Raw genomic sequence first — 16,450 nt, forward strand, 5'->3', positions numbered from 1 at the left:
AGCAGCAGACAGCTGGGGGCCCTTGAACTTAAAGGGAACGCGGGGCCTGGAGCCAGTGCTCCATTGATACCATTCTTAATCCGTCTCTGGCTACGCCGCCTTGTAATATAAGTGAATGCAGTCGAGTTGCTGCACCAATGACCCGACCATCGCAAGAAATCCATCGGGTTTGAATTTCTTGTTGGGATTGAGTCGCAACAAGACTGCATTCACTTACATTATGATGCGATGTAGCAGAGCCCTAGTACAATCCTTGGCCACATGATTTGTGTCATGCCCGCAGAGGCCGTAGCCTAAAAATTCTCTCCTCCATTTTCGAGTTCAGTGTGGCTCTTAACATCACTCAAAGGTACGAAGCTCGTCTGATCGGGGGTTAATCTTGGACTGTTCGCCATTAATTTCACTGTTATTTTCCATATTTCCACTTTCCAGGCAATGTGAGCGAATCAACTGCTTCAACTACCAGGACTGTCAGAATACGCCGGTGCGGATCTCCTACCATCGCCTTAACTTCCCAACTGGCGTGATGGTTCCAGCGCAGATATTCCGCATCTCCCCGTCTCCGGCCTACTCCGGCGATAATATCATCATGGACATTAAGAATGGAAACGAGGAAAACTATTTCAGCGTCAGGAAGTTAAACCCGTACACAGGGATCCTCTACCTACAGAGACCCCTCAGGAAGCCCAAAGACTTCCTGCTGGACGTGGAGATGAAGCTGTATCGCCAGGGGACGGTGACCACCTTCCTGTCCAGAATCTACATATTTATAACAGCTCCCGTCTCCTAATAACGTTATGTACAACGAGGACAAAGAGCGATGCTTGTATGGAGACCATAATCTAAGAAAGGGTCATGTGACTTGTCTATTCCGATCGCAGCATCTCCAGAGTCAGGTCAACGGCGAGAAATGCGAGGCGGAAAATCTGTGCATATAGGACTCACTTACCCGACATTGTAACTTCTTCAGGATGTAACTTCCATAACCCGCAATTATCTGTATATCATCAGTGTAATAGTCATACTCAGGTGATGGTCTGGGGTTTGGTTTGGTGCCTTATTTTAAATGCACAGCAAATGCGCAATTTTTAAGAATATTATTTGTCTAAATTTTGTGGGGACCTCGGTGAGGCACCTTGCGGCTCATACCTCAATGGTGTCACAAAGTTAGAGAGAGTTGTCAAGAGAACGTTCACGAATATTGGCCCCGCCCACAAATGGCAACCCCCACGTTATCAGGTGTTCGGTATCTCGTGTCCAATTATTGGTCATTCCTGCTCGTATATTTTGCATATGTTATGTTTTAGGCCTTTATCATTTGCAGCCTAAGGGACAATACAGGGATAATACAGGGACTGCATGTATCACATCTGTGGTATTTTATTTATTGTGTTGTAATTTATGTAAATGATTGTAACTTTTGTTTAATCACACAATTAGAAATAATAAAACCAAAAAAATATATATATATTGTCACATACAGGGGTCCGGAAAGCCTTCAGACCCTCTTACTCTTCTTACATGTTGTGTCCTTGTGTTTCCCCTCGTTCTGCACTCAGAACCCCATAATGACAAAGTGACAACAGGATGGGAGAAATCTTTCTACATTTTTTCAAAATGAAAAGCTACCATTTAGCACTGACATAAGTATTCACACCCTGTACTCAGTATTTAGTTGAAGCCCCTTTGGCAGGGATTCCAGCCTTCGGACTTCTTGGGTATAATGCCACAAGGTGTGCGCACCTGGATTTGGGGATTTTCTTACTTTTGTCAGATTGGATGGGGGCCGTCTGTGGACGGCCATTTTCAGGTCTCTCCAGGGATGTTCCATTGGGTTCAGGGCTCTGGCTGGGCCACCCAAGGACATTAAAGGGGTTGTCCCTAAGCCCCTCCTGTGTTGTCTCGGCTGTGTACTTAGGGTCATTGTCTTGTTGGAAGGTGACCCTTCTGCCCAGTCTGAGGTCCCTGCGCTCTGGATCAGGTTCTCATTATCTCTGTACTTTGCTCCACTCAGCTTTCCATCAGCCATGACCGGTCATTGTAGTTCTTGGCAGCAGCACTCCCCACGCTTCCAAGTTACCAAAGCAATTGGTGCACGCCTTAGAAGGGACTAGATCCTAAATCCCATATAATCACAGAAGAAGTAGATGGAAAAGGCAGCATTCCAATACAGCGACCTATAGCAAATGTGCAATCTTTATTAGGCCCATAGTCCTGAGCGTCAGCGACGTAATGTTTCAACTAGCTATGGTGTTCCTCCTCCTCGTGTTAAACATTGTGTGCAGCGCCAGCGTCCCTCGGATGAAACAGCGCATGCGCAGAGTTACGAGCGTCTCGCGAGCATCAGAGAAACTCTGACGTAATGATAGGGGGAAGCCCGGCTTCTAGAGCATGCGCCATGGTTTCCCTTGTGCAGATAGAGCTACAAGCAGACATACATATCAGGAGAACACCTACTGACACACAGCGTAACCCAATCCAGCTACTTAATAAAATGCACTCACAGAAGAAGCAATCTTATAAACAGTAATTTAAAGGGGTTGTCCCGCGGCAGCAAGTGGGTCTACACACTTCTGTATGGCCATATTAATGCACTTTGTAATATACATCGTGCATTAAATATGAGCCATACAGAAGTTATTCACTTACCTGCTCCGTTGCTGGCGTCCTCGTCTCCATGGTTCCGTCTAAATTCGCTGGCAGCTTGCTTTTTTAGACGCGCTTGCGCAGTCCGGTCTTCTCCTTTCAGCACGAGCCGCTTCAGTGTGCTCCCCGCTACAGCTCTTCTGCGCATGCGCAGACGGGCTGTCACTGCTCGGGAGCGCGCTGGAGCGGCCATTCTGTACCATCCTCTGTTAGAGGAAGGTGCAGAAACTGGAGCTGCCCAGCGGAGAAGCCCAGCCCAGCAGCCCCGAGAAGCCGCCCAGGTAAGTGATGGGTCGGGGGGTGATCTTGACTAACAGGTGAAGGTCCCGGGCCACAGCGGTAGGCCCCGGAGCCTAGCGCTGGGCTCCGGAACCTAGCGCTGGGCTCCGGGGCCTTCGTCTGTTGTCAGGGTCTAGCGCTGGGGAGCCGGGAGCGTAGCGCTGGGGAGCCGGGAGCGTAGCGCTGGGGAGCCGGGGGCTAGCGCCGGTTACCTGCTGCCTGGCGGTGGGTGACTGGTCGGCGGCTGCGGTGGGTCCGGTCGGCGGCTGCGGGGCGTCTGGTTGCCATGAAGACACAGCTGGCAGCGTCTCGGGAGCGTGCACGTCGGGCTGCAGCAAGCGAAGGGAAAAGAGCCGGCGGCCATCTTGGGGAAACTTTTATAAGTTGCTGAAACGCTGGAACGGTAAGTACAAACCAGCTAGAAAAGTCATTTACAGGGGGGCTTAGTTATGTATGCTTAATTAGGGGGACTGGGCAAAAAAAAAATTCACTGCTTCCTCGAGACATCTCCTTTAAGCTAATATCCAGGTTGTAATTGTATAGCAACCTGATTGGTTGTTTGGATTAACTCGTTCACGGTGATTGGTTATTTTGGTTGGCTGATTTGCAGTGATTGGTTATTTGGGTTGGCTTGAATAGAGGTGGTGTGGAATAGGGATATACGCACTCGGAGGGCATATTAGCCTTTTACACCTCACCTCTACTCAAGCCAATCTAAACAACCAGTCACCGTGAATCAGCCAAACCAAACAACCAATCACCGTGAATCAACCAACTCAAATAACCAATCACCGTGAATCAGCCAAACCAAACAACGAATCACCGTGAATCAACCAACTCAAATAACCAATCACCGTGAATCAGTCAACCCAAACAACCTATCAGGTTGCGAATGGCGTGGTTGTGGGGTGTAAAAGGCTTATTTGCACTCGGAGGACTCACGTCATTTCCGCACAGGCTCCGCCCCTTGGTGACGTCTCAGCAGGTGATTGGTTGCGGCGCCGGTAAGGGGCATTTAGTGGACGCGCCGCTCCATTGTGAGGAAGAGGCGGCTCCGGTACCGGAATGTGAGGCGGCGACCGCCGGGAGCTCAGGCAGGACGGCGCTGACAGGATGAGCTCCAAGCCCGGCCCGGAGCGCGACAGTGAGTGCGGCTGTACCGGGGCTGCCGTGCTGCAGCCTTATTGCCGTAGACCTCCGCCCACCGGTTCCCCGCTGTGTTAGCCGCTAAGCTCATGTGCTGAAGACCTTCTAGAGGACGGTCCGCACTAGTACACTGTACCGAACCCGCAGCCGGCACTTCTTACGCGGCTGTCAGCAAGGAGCGGATGGAGATTTGTACAGTACTTAATGCCGGTTTTAGGAAGTTGCTACAGTTGTGGTTGTAGAAGGGCCGCCGGGCTGTAGCTGGGGGGACGTCTGTATAGGCCAAGGGGGTATGGGCTCTGGGGGCGACGGCTGTACTGCTGGGGGCACACGTCTGTGTAGGCCAACAGGGGAGCTCTGGGGGCGACGGCTGTGCTGGCTGACGAGCGGGAGGCTTTATACTTTGTACGTCTCTTGACGTGACATTTCTGTGTTATTTCCCCGTCTGCAGCTGACCCCCACGGCCGCCATCATGCGCTGCAGCGCAGCAGAGCTGACATTCCCCCCATCGACCTGGCGGTGCTGAAGGACCTGGAGATCCTCACGCAGGAAGTCGCACTAAAAGTCGATCAGATGATGAAAAGTTTGAGCGGCACAATCCAGAATGTAAGTCGTCCTCCTATACTGGCGCCAGCGTGCTGGTCAGGTGACCTCCAACATATAGAGGGGCGCCAGTGCGACCCGTCACATGGCAGCAACACTGCAGCAGTGCCCCTATAATTGGCGCTCACCTTAGCGCCACTTTTCTCTGTAGTAGGCAGAGCTGCATCAGTGCCACGTCTGTAGTCTCCGCTGCCCGCACCGCTGATGTCACTTCTGTATTGTCAGATGACGGCGCTCAGCGTGGGATACATCCAGACGTACAGGGACTCCGTGGACAGCCTGGGGGAGTCGGTGGACATGAGCATCAAGGTAAGCGGTCTCACTTGGAAGGTGAACTACTTCTTGGACCGGACTCAGGTGGCTGTAATTTGTTGCGAGACGCGCAAGAGATACACACCGTACACAATGAACCCGTATTTGGCGCAGTAGGGGTGTGGCACAACGTGAGTCTATGGCCGCTCGCTGCAGTGTATTATGCAATTACAGTACGGTCGCATGAAAGCCCTTAACCCTTTAAGGACCAAGCGACGAGATATACGGCACATCGTCCTGGGCTTTAATCTCCATCATAGCAGATGTACGGCATGGGATTAAAGCGTCTGCAATTAGGCAGGTTGAGTCCTCGGCTGTCAGACACAGCAGAGGACCCGGAGGAGAAGAAGCGGTTTTTAACTGCTTCTGCCTTCTCCTTTCCTGGGTACATGGCGCTTATGTACTAGAAAGTGGAAGTATTCTTTCCACTATGTGACCTGGTAATCATGTGACAGCCGGGTGCCCCCTGTTAGGGCAGAGCTGAAGGGTCACTACAGAGGGTGGTTTGCCCTGTAACTGGGGCCCCTATTACAGTTGAAAAGCGTCAAATTAAAAAAAGACCATGTGAATAACCCCCAGATAACTGTCATGGGGGACATAGATGGCAAACGCACAAAATAAAAATATTTAAAGAATTTAAAAAATACTACAAATAACAAAGCAATAAAACTCCCAATAAAACAAAAAAATGGAAGATAAGTCCGTGAAAGAAATAGTCCTATATGTAACAGGAAAAAACACCATATGGGTAAAATCCCTAAAGTGTCTGGTTCTTAAGGTACAAAACACCCTGGCCCTTAAAGGGGTTTCGTCATTAGGAGAAAGGGGGGGAAAAAAAAAAATCAATATTTCTCCCCAGGCACTTCTTACCGCATCTTCTCCAGTCCCCGGGTCACCTCACCACAACCTGGCCGGATCCTCTTCCTCCTTATGATGCGTCCATTCTCTGCATTCTCCTTCCTGCAGGTCAGTGGCGTAATGTTCACAGCCTAGCAAGGAATGCCACGATTACACATGCATGCTGTCTTACCCCGAGGGTTCATATACTATTGCAGGGAGGCAGTGAGCATGCAATAGGTTGGAACTCCCTGTTAGGCTATGAATGCTACGTCACTAGTCACTAGTCATGTAGTGTACATTGCCCTACAGGAAGGAGAATGCTGTCCCCAGAAGAAGAATCATTGGCTGGCTGGAGGTGACGTGTTAAGACTGAAGGGGGAGGAATAGGCAAGTATAGAATTTTTTTTTGACAGAACCCCTTTAAGGGGTTGTGATTGTGTTTAGTAAAGAATGTGAAGGGGGTGTACATATACCATATTGTACTCCAGACCTGCACTCACTATTCTGCTGGTGGAGTCACTGTGTACATACATTACTTATCCTGTACTGATCCTGAGTTCCATCCTGTATTATACTCCGGAGCTGCACTCACTATTCTGCTGGTGAAGTCACTGTGCACATACATTATTTATCCTATATTATACTCCAGAGCTGTACTCACTATTCTGCTGATGGAGTCACTGTGTACATACATTACTTATCCTGTACTGATCCGGAGTTACATCTTGTATTATACTTCAGAGCTGCACTCACTATGCTGCTGGTGGAGTCACTGCGCACATACATTACTTATCCTGTACTGATCCTGAGTTCCATCCTGTATTATACTCCAGAGCTGCACTCACTATTCTGCTGGTAGAGTCACTGTGTACATACAATACTTATCCTGTACTGATCCTGAGTTCCATCCTGTATTATACGCCGGAGCTGCACTCACTATTCTGCTGGTGGAGTCACTGTGTACATACATTACTGATCCTGAGTTTTCTCACAGGGCATATTCTCGGTGGAAATCTCACGGTTTGACTGCAGCTGGGAAAGCGTTGGTTTAAAACCCGTGGCACTTAGTCGCAGATTGGGCAGCGTGGCTCGGCCGCAAGCTTTTCCATTGCAACTGGCGCTCCCATAGAGGAGAATGCGGCCGCAATGGACAAGGAATTAAAAAATGCACATTCTTCTGCTAGCGAATCTGCACCGCAGCGTATGCTTTGCAATCCAGTGTGGCTGGCCAATACCGGGACTAGCGGCCACAGGCGCACTTGCCACAGCCAAATTCTGGACTGAATTTCCGCTACAAATCCGACCTGTGTGAACCGCTTCCTGCTCTAAAGCTGCAGCGTTCTTCTTGGTTTAGCCCCCTAGTGGCAGCTAGTGCGATACGGGGGTGTACCGATCACTTGTCTGTCTTCTCTCCGCAGGGGATGTACACGCTGATGGCGCGCTGCGAGGAGCTCGATCGGTCCATGCAGCCTATTCACACTCTGGCCAAACAGATCCGGGAGATTAAGCGCACGCTGGAGATGTTCGAGACGTTATGTAAATAAGATGTTAATGAGCTAGGATTCTATTTTTAATAAATGTATTAATGCACCAAAGAGGGAAACGAGTGCTGACTAGTCAACATGCAAGAGGGGGCGGGGGTCATTCTGTGCCTTCCTTATGAGACATTGTTCCACATCCCCCAACAGTTGTCATGTGTGAATGCTCTACTCAGCCTGAGCTTCCTCGCTCATGAACGGAATGCAAGGAATACAGTGAAGACTGAAGTTTGTTTGAATTATCATTGTTCAAGGCCGATGAGGCAAAGATTGTCACTGAGCATCTTCATGTGAGCTGGCCCTTTAAGACAGGACAACAATGTGGCTGATTCTGTTTATTTCAGCACAGCTTAAAGTTACATAAACATTGATACAAAAGAAAAATAATCAGGGCTCTGATGTCATTGGCACAACGCCCCACTCTCGCACGTCCCACCGCATCACCGCCATCCAGACGAGGAATTGTGCATCACTTCTGACGACCAATAAAGTTCAGTGAAGAATAAATTGGAGGAATGATCAGGTGACGGCGCTGTAAACGCGTGTTATCAGATGAAGGGGGAGGAGTCTGTAGCGAATATGTGTATAGAAAATAGCGCAGGGGCCGGGGGCCTCTAGGTCAGGGTTTCTCCTTTGGTGACCTGTTAAAAACAACAAACAGATTAGTGATCCCTGCGATGATGATAAGAGAGCAAGTGAAACGCATGATGTCATCACACAAGCAGCACAGGGGACACACTGCCAATCCAAAGCGTGGCGCATGCAGATGACCCCCACAGCCAGCAGCCACAGAACAGCACGCAAATACTCATCACCATGGAAATACCTGGGAGGGGCCTATAGCACTTCATCCTGCGCCTTCTGTTTAATGAATAGAATGCCAGAACTACAGTAAAGACTGACACACAAAAAATAGGAAAAAGGGAGTGGATGTAACAGCACAGAACACACGCCATTCACGTTCTGCCCAAAGCTGGGGGAAGGCCAGCATCTCATATAGGGCCATTGCAGGGTGAGGTGGGGTAGGTGGTCTCACTGCCCAGACCGCATTGAGGGCAGTTAAACCTGCAACAAAAGTTATGCTGGTAAATAAACACGGTCGTCATCATGGTGCAGAATGGGTACAGAGCAGGAGATCAGCCCACGACAGACCCAGCTGTGAAAGAGGCAGTGGAGCTAGTGCCAATATAGAAACAGCCAGCGGGAGGGGTCCACCCATGCCACTGATGGTTGCTATGGTAATCCTAGTGAAGGCTGCCATGTATTTAACCCTATTAAGCCCTCCTGTGGCCAGGGTTAACGATCGCTCACATCAGCGCTAAAGGGCTCCGGGATAGAAGCAGGAAAACAGAACCGTCAGATAATGGCGCCAAACAGACCCGATGGACTATAATGGAGCCCGCTTGGCTTCCGGCTGGTTATCAGGCATTTTACAAGATTTGATGACAAAATAGCTCAGCATGCAGCACTGTTGTATCCTGTATTGTAACGGAACAGAAAGTGACGATGTAAAAGGGCCCTTAATAACATAGTTACAGAGTATGTAGGGCTGAGAATAGACCGATGTCCATCCAGTTCAGCCTATTACCACTCCAATAGGTGGATGTTAAATACAATATACCGCAATACTGTATTGTGGTATATTATAGAAGCAATCGCATCTGAGGACAGAGAGAGATTCACAACTTACAAAAAAATACTAATTGTAAGCCCTGAGTACAGTGGTGTGGGAACGCCCAAACGGCATCACAATGACCACATCGCACACGAAACATACAGAATTGCCTTTTTTTTTCTATTGGTCACTGTCTCCCAATGAAAGTTTAAGAAATTATCAAAAGGTCATATATGCTATAAAAACTGAGCCCTCCCGCAGCCCCATCAGCGGGAAGATGGATTTTCTGCATCAAGTTTTTTTGTTTTTTTTTTAAATCAGTAAAACAAATCTCTAATTATCGTATCAGAATAAAGAGCTCCTTGTCTCCGCAGCGTGAATGCCGTAACGCCGTCTGTGAGAACGGTAACTCTTGTTCTCAGATTGGGCTGTGAGGGCTCAATTTTTGCAGAATGAGCTGGAGTTTTTATCAGTATCATTTTGGGAAACTTTTTGATTACTTATTCAAAATTTTTTGGGAGCTGGGGATAAACATTGTGATCGTTTACTACTTCAGACCTATGTACACAGTGATACTAAATGGGGTTTTTTTTAATTCGTTTATGGGAAAGTTTTTGAACTACCTGTCAGCTATCAGAAAAAAAGGGAATATCTGCCGGGTAGGGAATATCTGCCGGGTAGAGCGCTATCAGCTCCATACACACTTCAGGAAGTTTATGTGTCAGGCGGTCCTGAAGTTGTTAAATGTCTCCCGTTTAGTATCTGCAGCTCCTGTGCACTTTTGTGTCTCCATGGTTACAGACAAACTCTGTAACGTGATCCTGCAGTCCTCCCTGGATCTGACTACACAGGGACTGTTTGCAGTCTGTTACCATGGAGACACACAGTTATGCAGAGGAGCTGCCGAAATAAAACAAGATTATTCAAGTGATACTATTTGCAAAGCTGTTTCATTGAGGAGCACGGAAGTGATAAAACCATCAGTCGCAGAAATATTCACAGCCTTCAGTCATCTCATTTATACCACAAGTTATAATAAAAAGGCAGAAAATAACTCAGTAAGGGAAGAGCATTTATTATAATGATCTCACACAAGCCAAAATCACAACACCCCCAGATCGAGAGCTTCACCCCACACCCGTACAGATGATACAAAAACAGTTCTGTAATGTTCCACTGATGGCGAGCATGAACTCTGACCTTGTTATCAATCTTCACTCAACTTCCAGTCCATTATTACATCTGTTGCTACCTGGAAACAGTCAGCAAGGTGTTGCTGATGGATCATATTATGGCTTTAAAGGGAACCTGTCATCAAGTTTTTAACTTGATCCAACAGCGCTGCTAATGAGGTTTCCGCTAATTAGTTTTGCAGTACTGCTCTGGTACCTTTACAATCTGCTTTTGAAGCAAGTAAGGGCTCTTGCACACTTGCGTTTTTCTTGCGCGTTTTCTACACGCAATATTGCTACATTTTTAATGCGGATGTCAATGGGACTTTCTAATGTTAAACGCATCGCCGAAACTGGCGATTTTTGTGCAATGCAGTTAACATTAAAGAGTCCCATTGACATTCCTGTTAAAAAAAAATAAAAAATGCAGAGATCACATGAAAAAAAAAAAAAAAAACACGCAAGTGTGCAAGAGCCCTAAGGGCTTATTCAGACGTGCGTATATCGGCCAGGTTTTTACGCCCAGCTGATATACGCTGTCCCTCCCACTCACCGGCTCTCCGCCTCTCTCCTCCCCTCCGAGTGGTTTGCAATGGAAGTGGGCAGGATGGGGGCGGAGCTAAGCTCCCGCCCCTTGTCCATAGCCAGCAATAGGAGTGGGCGGGACAGAGCCGAGCTTAGCTCCGTCCCACCCCCTCCCATTGCAAGCGCAGGAGTGGAGGAGAGAGGCAGAGAGCCGGTGAGGGGGAGGGAAGGGGGGACTGCTTAGATGGAAGTGTATATCGGCCAGCCGTGAAACCGCCGGTGATATACTCTCGTGGGAATAAGCCTTAAGGGAGAGCGGCGGTGCGCAGGCGGGGTTCGCTACAGCGCATGCACAGGCTTATAACGAAAAGGAGAAATCAGTATGGATGCCAATCAAGAACATGGTTGTGCCCGGCCATGAGGGAGAAAGCTGACTCTCCAACTCATTGGGTTCCTTTTAACTGTTTGTGACTGCGCAGAACTCCTCGGCTCATCAGTATTAATGGGAGGAGCTACAAGGCTCTATGAGCCAATTAGTAATTAATAGCAACATGGTGCATTACCTACACCTATAGTGTTCAACTTATTTAGCAGTTTCCACAGGTTATGAAGGCAAATCACACACAGGTGTCTGATAACATCCAATGGATGTCTGTGAATTCATGATGAGAACAGATCCGTCAACAGCAGCCTGCCGATGGTCTGCGGGCAATAAGTGATGGGGAAAGTAACAAAAACAATATTAACCTCTTTGTGATGGCCAATATGCCCTTTTACTGACCTCACTAATGGCCTTTAAACCTGCACATACGCCTCAGCTCGGCTGACCCGCCTCCTGCTGAGTCTAATAGGCTGCTAGTGGAATTCATTACATAAGTAATGCAGTGTACCATCGTAGTGATCGCACAATTGCAGATTCAAGTCCCCTTAAAGGGACTAAAAAAAAAAAATATGGAAAAAAAGTTCAATAAAGATTAATTTAAAAATAAAAAAAAAATCCAGTTAAAAAATTGCACCTTTTTTCCCCATAACAGCTCTTTATGGATAAAATACCGAAAACATAATCGGTATAACTGCGATCATAACGACCCAGACAATGAAAATATTTTGTTATTTATCTCACAACCCCCCACCCCACCCAAAAAAATGTAATACAAAGCAATCCACAAGCCCCACGTACCTGAAATGGTACCACTAAAGCAACAACTGTTCCCGCAGAAAACCGCCGGGAAAATAACCATGTTCTGGGTCTTAGAAGGCAGCAGTGAAGATTTGTTTTTCTTTAAAAAACGTGTTTTTATTGTGCAAAAGGAGTAAAAAATAAAATCCTTACAAAACTTTGTATCGCAGCAAAACATTAAAAAAAAATCGCTTGATCCTTAATGCCAATAATAGGCTAGTCACTAAGGGGTTAAGCACAGGTGGAGAAAGAGACACAGTAACAAATTTGTCAGTGCCAGATTGCTGATCGTCACCTACAGCGAATATTTGGGAAAACGGCAAAAACAAGGGTATGAAGGCTAATGACAAATTGTTGAGTGTAAAAGGGCCTAATGGCTCAGTGATGTGACACTAACACAGTCAAAGGTGGAGATAAAGGAACATATGATGAGAACAGATCCATCAGCAGCAGTCAGCTGATGGTTTCCATACAATAAAGGACTCAAAATAGCATAAATAGAACAAAGGTAATGCAGATATATAAGGAAGCCCCCGGACAGAGGTGATAATCTGCTACCAATCAAAGGTGGAGAAATAGAGATACATGAAAACAACTGATTTCTCGATGGCAGCTTGCTGATGGTTTCCAGATAACAAGAGATGGTAAAAACCGCCACAAAATAGTATTTGTTGGTCCACAGAACTAAGGAAGCAGACAAACTCCTACAATCCATGTGGGGGTGCAGAGGCCTGGGAGGGGGTGGAGGAGAAAGCGGAACATATTTAAAGGGGAAGCATCTCCCATTTCTAGATTTCTTCGGGTTTTTATTCTCCCCTCCCCAACTGAGTAATCTGCAGCCACTTCCTCTTCCAGCTCGTGTTACAGCAGATCTGTAAGGATCATCTGACTCAGCGCTTCCCCTCACCAAACCCGGTAATTACATAGAATAGGGGGGGCACTACTTCTATCGTGGGGCAATTATAGCACATAAGAGGTTAATATCAAGCAAGAGTCTAAAGTCCAACACAACAGAAAGAGCAAAAAGTAACAAGAAGCCCAAACTGGGAGCGAAGAACAGCAGGAGGGAGAGACCATGCGGGGCAGCGGGGGGAGTCATGCAGCACAACAGTTATTCTGGGGTCACCACCATTCCAGAGGGCGGCAGAGAGTCAAAGTAAAGAACAAAAAGAAAAATGAGTGTGAGAGTCAGAGCAACAGCCGAACGCCACAACAGATCCACATAACGCAGCGCGCACGGCCGGGCGCTCGCAGGCCTATCGCGCGGGCAGGGTCCCAGCGGACGGGCACTAATAACCTGCCGCTGCCATCTCTGATGAGTACACCCCATAACTGGAAGCCAGTGACATGGCTGAGACGCGAGGTGCGCTGTGCCTCGTACCTCTCTGACAGGATGCATGGGGAAGAGCCAGAATTGCGCTAGACGGATGATTCCTCCCTTTCCCCTGCCCCTCCCCCAGAGTAAGGAAAACCAATACTCGCTCTACGTATCGGACAGCGGATACAACGTATCACGTCTCTGCGCCTGCATACAGAGGCCAGTGTGACTACACGGACACCATGCACAGATCCGCGCGTCTCGGACATGCAGAACAGCGCAGGGGGCGCGGTGCCCGGGCCGGGGGCAGAGAACACTCCAGGACATACCCGCGCCTCGATGTACTCGATCCGCCTCTCCAACGCCGTCAGCTTCTCGTTTAACGTCGCCAGTCGTGAGCGGCAGGACATGTCTGCAGAGGGGGAGGGAAGGGGTTAAATATCAAACTGCAGCGACACCTGTATATATCGCCCTCCTGCATATAAGGGGGACCCCTGTATATAACCCCCCCGTCCTGCATATAAGTGGGCATCCTGTATATAAGGGAACGTCCTGTATGTAACCTTCCGGCCCCCTCCTTTGTATAAGGGGTTGTGCAGTATATACTCCTCCTGTATATAAGGGGTTGTCCTGTATATAACCCCCCCCCCCCCTGTATATTACGGGACTTTTTGTTATATACCCCCCCTCCCCCCTGTATATTACAGGACTTTTTGTTATATACCCCCCCTCCCCCCTGTATATTACGGGACTTTTTGTTATATACCCCCCCTCCCCCCTGTATATTACGGGACTTTTTGTTATATACCCCCCCTCCCCCCTGTATATTACGGGACTTTTTGTTATATACCCCCCCTCCCCCCTGTATATTACGGGACTTTTTGTTATATACCCCCCCTCCCCCCTGTATATTACGGGACTTTTTGTTATATACCCCCCCTCCCCCCTGTATATTACGGGACTTTTTGTTATATACCCCCCCCTCCCCCCTGTATATTACGGGACTTTTTGTTATATACCCCCCCCTCCCCCCTGTATATTACGGGACTTTTTGTTATATACCCCCCCCCTCCCCCCTGTATATTACGGGACTTTTTGTATATACCCCCCTCCCCCCTGTATATTACGGGACTTTTTGTATATACCCCCCTCCCCCCTGTATATTACGGGACTTTTTGTATATACCCCCCTCCCCCCTGTATATTACGGGACCCTTTGTATATACCCCCCTCCCCCCTGTATATTACGGGACCCTCCTGTATATTACGGGACCCCCCTGTATATTACGGGACTTTTTGTATATATCCCCCTCCCCCCTGTATATTATGGGACTTTCTGTATACAATTCCTCCTTTTGTATATTAGGGGGCTTCCTGTATATTCCCCTCCTGTATATAAGGGGACGTCCTGCATGTAACCCCCTCCCCCTTCCATATATAAGGGGACATCTGCATGCAAACCCCCTGTCCCCTGTATAAGAGAGGACACCTGCACGTAATCCCCTTCGTCCTGTATATAAGGGGATATCTTGTATGTAACCCGCCCAGTCCTGTATATAAGGGGGCATCTTGTATATAACCTTCCTCCTGTATGTAACCTCACCTGCTGTACTTAAGGGGGCATCCTGTATATAACCCCCCTCTTGTATATTAGGGGGCATCTTGTATATATAACCCCCCCTGCATATAAGGGGGCGTCCTGTATGTAACCTCCCCTGCTGTATATAAGGGGACGCATTCTGTATATACCCCTTCCCATGTATAAAGGGTCGTGCTGTATATAAGCCCCCTCCTGTATATAAGGGGACTTCCTGTATGCAAAATTATCATTATCTGGCCCCTCCCCGACCTCTCATATCGTGATACTCACCAAACGAGTTGAGGAAGTCGGCGATTTTCTTGATGCTGCTGGTGATCACCTCGATGTACTCCCGGTTGGCCCAGTCCTGGTGGATCTCCCTCTGCACCGGGTCTTCCTGACTCGCCATCTTTTTCCCTTCTCCTCCGAAAACTGACAGGAACGACAGCGCCGCCTGCTGGTGGAGCCGACGGCAAACGTCACATCCGAGTCGCCGGCGGCCATCATAGTGCCTGGAAGACCCCGGTACTAACAACCAATCAGGTTGAAGCAGGGAACCCAAACAACCAATGAGGTTGAATCACACAAGCCAAACAACCAATGACATTGCTGGAATAGCTGCACACTGCCGAACTGGGGTTTAATATAGATATATGCGACCCGCAGTCTGCCCTGTCCGGCGCCATGTTAGATGCTGGCAGGATTAGGGAGTGCGAGAATCAGGGCAAGGATTATGTACGGGGGTTTAGAGGGACCAAAACACTGCGGACCGCGCCCAAGAGGAAGAGGAGCCAGAATTATACGATGGGGAATGTAATTTGCGTTTGCTAAAAACTATCATTCTAGAGGTTTAGATACAACAGCAGGCAGACAGTGTCACACAGGGCTTAGATACAGTATCACACATAGAGGACACTAGAGGGCAGCAGTGAGGGGACATCTCCCATCAGCTGCAGGATGTAGAAGGTTTAACTCCTTCCTGTGCAGCGCCATCAGCTGGTAACCTACATGAACTGCCAGGATCGGAGAGAATGCTAATTCAGGTCTTTAAAGGAGATGTCCCGAGGCAGCAAGTGGGTCTATACACTTCTGTATGGCCATAATAATGCACTTTGTAATATACATTGTGCATTAATTATGAGCCATACAGAAGTTATAAAAAGTTTTTTACTTACCTGCTCCGTTGCTGGCGTCCTCGTCTCCATGGTGCCGACTAATTTTCGGCCTCTGATGGCCAAATTAGCCGCGCTTGCGCAGTCCGGGTCTTCTGTAGTCTTCTATGGAGCCGCTCGTGCCAGAGAGCGGCTCCGTGTAGCTCCGCCCCGTCACGTGCCGATTCCAGCCAATCAGGAGGCTGGAATCGGCAGTGGACCGCACAGAAGAGCTGCGGTCCACGAAGACGGAGGATCCCGGCGGCCATCTTCAGCAGGTGAGTATGAAGACGCCGGACCGCCGGGATTCAGGTAAGCGCTGTGCGGGTGGGTTTTTTAACCCCTGCATCGGGGTTGTCTCGCGCCGAACGGGGGGGGGGGTTTAAAAAAAAAAAAACCCGTTTCGGCGCGGGACATCTCCTTTAACCCCTTCTTTGTTTCCTAAAGACCAAGCGAGTTTCTTCGTTGGCAGCGGTTTTTGTGGGACGAGCCGTATACTTTAATGGCCGCGCCCCGGGGTATATGTCATGTGGTGTAGAACTTTTAT

At 48.5% G+C, this 16,450-nt stretch overlaps 3 protein-coding genes across 4 annotated transcripts in view; 2 read left to right on the plus strand and 1 right to left on the minus strand.

The window, feature by feature from the left end:
• The window catches only part of FBLN2 (fibulin 2), a 48,313-nt gene extending 46,849 nt beyond the window's left edge, over positions 1 to 1,464 (plus strand). For both annotated transcript variants that reach the window (XM_066596944.1, XM_066596943.1), the window contains one exon: positions 433 to 1,464. In XM_066596944.1, coding sequence (XP_066453041.1) covers positions 433 to 790 — 358 coding nt within the window. In that variant the 3' untranslated portion in view covers positions 791 to 1,464. The remainder of the gene's footprint in view (positions 1 to 432) is intronic.
• A 2,448-nt stretch (positions 1,465 to 3,912) lies between these two features.
• BORCS6 (BLOC-1 related complex subunit 6) lies at positions 3,913 to 7,421 on the plus strand. The gene is made up of 4 exons (XM_066596945.1): positions 3,913 to 4,069; positions 4,523 to 4,677; positions 4,900 to 4,983; positions 7,245 to 7,421. The coding sequence occupies exons 1-4, from the start codon at positions 4,039 to 4,041 to the stop codon at positions 7,368 to 7,370; spliced, it is 396 nt and encodes a 131-aa protein (XP_066453042.1). The 5' UTR covers positions 3,913 to 4,038; the 3' UTR covers positions 7,371 to 7,421.
• Positions 7,422 to 7,684: 263 nt separating this feature from the next.
• BRK1 (BRICK1 subunit of SCAR/WAVE actin nucleating complex) lies at positions 7,685 to 15,201 on the minus strand. Its single transcript, XM_066596946.1, has 3 exons — positions 15,044 to 15,201; positions 13,504 to 13,586; positions 7,685 to 8,005 (listed from the first exon to the last, which is right to left on the minus strand). The coding sequence occupies exons 1-3, from the start codon at positions 15,159 to 15,161 to the stop codon at positions 7,979 to 7,981; spliced, it is 228 nt and encodes a 75-aa protein (XP_066453043.1). The 5' UTR covers positions 15,162 to 15,201; the 3' UTR covers positions 7,685 to 7,978.
• Between the last annotated feature and the right edge of the window lie 1,249 nt (positions 15,202 to 16,450).

Source organism: Eleutherodactylus coqui, chromosome 3 (genome assembly GCF_035609145.1).
Source record: "Eleutherodactylus coqui strain aEleCoq1 chromosome 3, aEleCoq1.hap1, whole genome shotgun sequence".
Lineage (NCBI taxonomy): Eukaryota > Metazoa > Chordata > Amphibia > Anura > Eleutherodactylidae > Eleutherodactylus > Eleutherodactylus coqui.

Coding starts and splice junctions, on each gene's coding strand:
- BORCS6 (XM_066596945.1), top strand. CDS start 4,039: ATGAGCTCCAAGCCCGGCCCGGAGCGCGACA. Junction 4,070..4,522: donor GCCCGGCCCGGAGCGCGACA/GTGAGTGCGGCT, acceptor CCCCGTCTGCAG/CTGACCCCCACGGCCGCCAT. Junction 4,678..4,899: donor TGAGCGGCACAATCCAGAAT/GTAAGTCGTCCT, acceptor CTGTATTGTCAG/ATGACGGCGCTCAGCGTGGG.
- BRK1 (XM_066596946.1), bottom strand. CDS start 15,161: ATGGCGAGTCAGGAAGACCCGGTGCAGAGGGAGATCCACCAGGACTGG. Junction 13,587..15,043: donor CGACTTCCTCAACTCGTTTG/GTGAGTATCACG, acceptor CCCCCTCTGCAG/ACATGTCCTGCCGCTCACGA. Junction 8,006..13,503: donor TCGAGTACATCGAGGCGCGG/GTATGTCCTGGA, acceptor TGTTTTTAACAG/GTCACCAAAGGAGAAACCCT.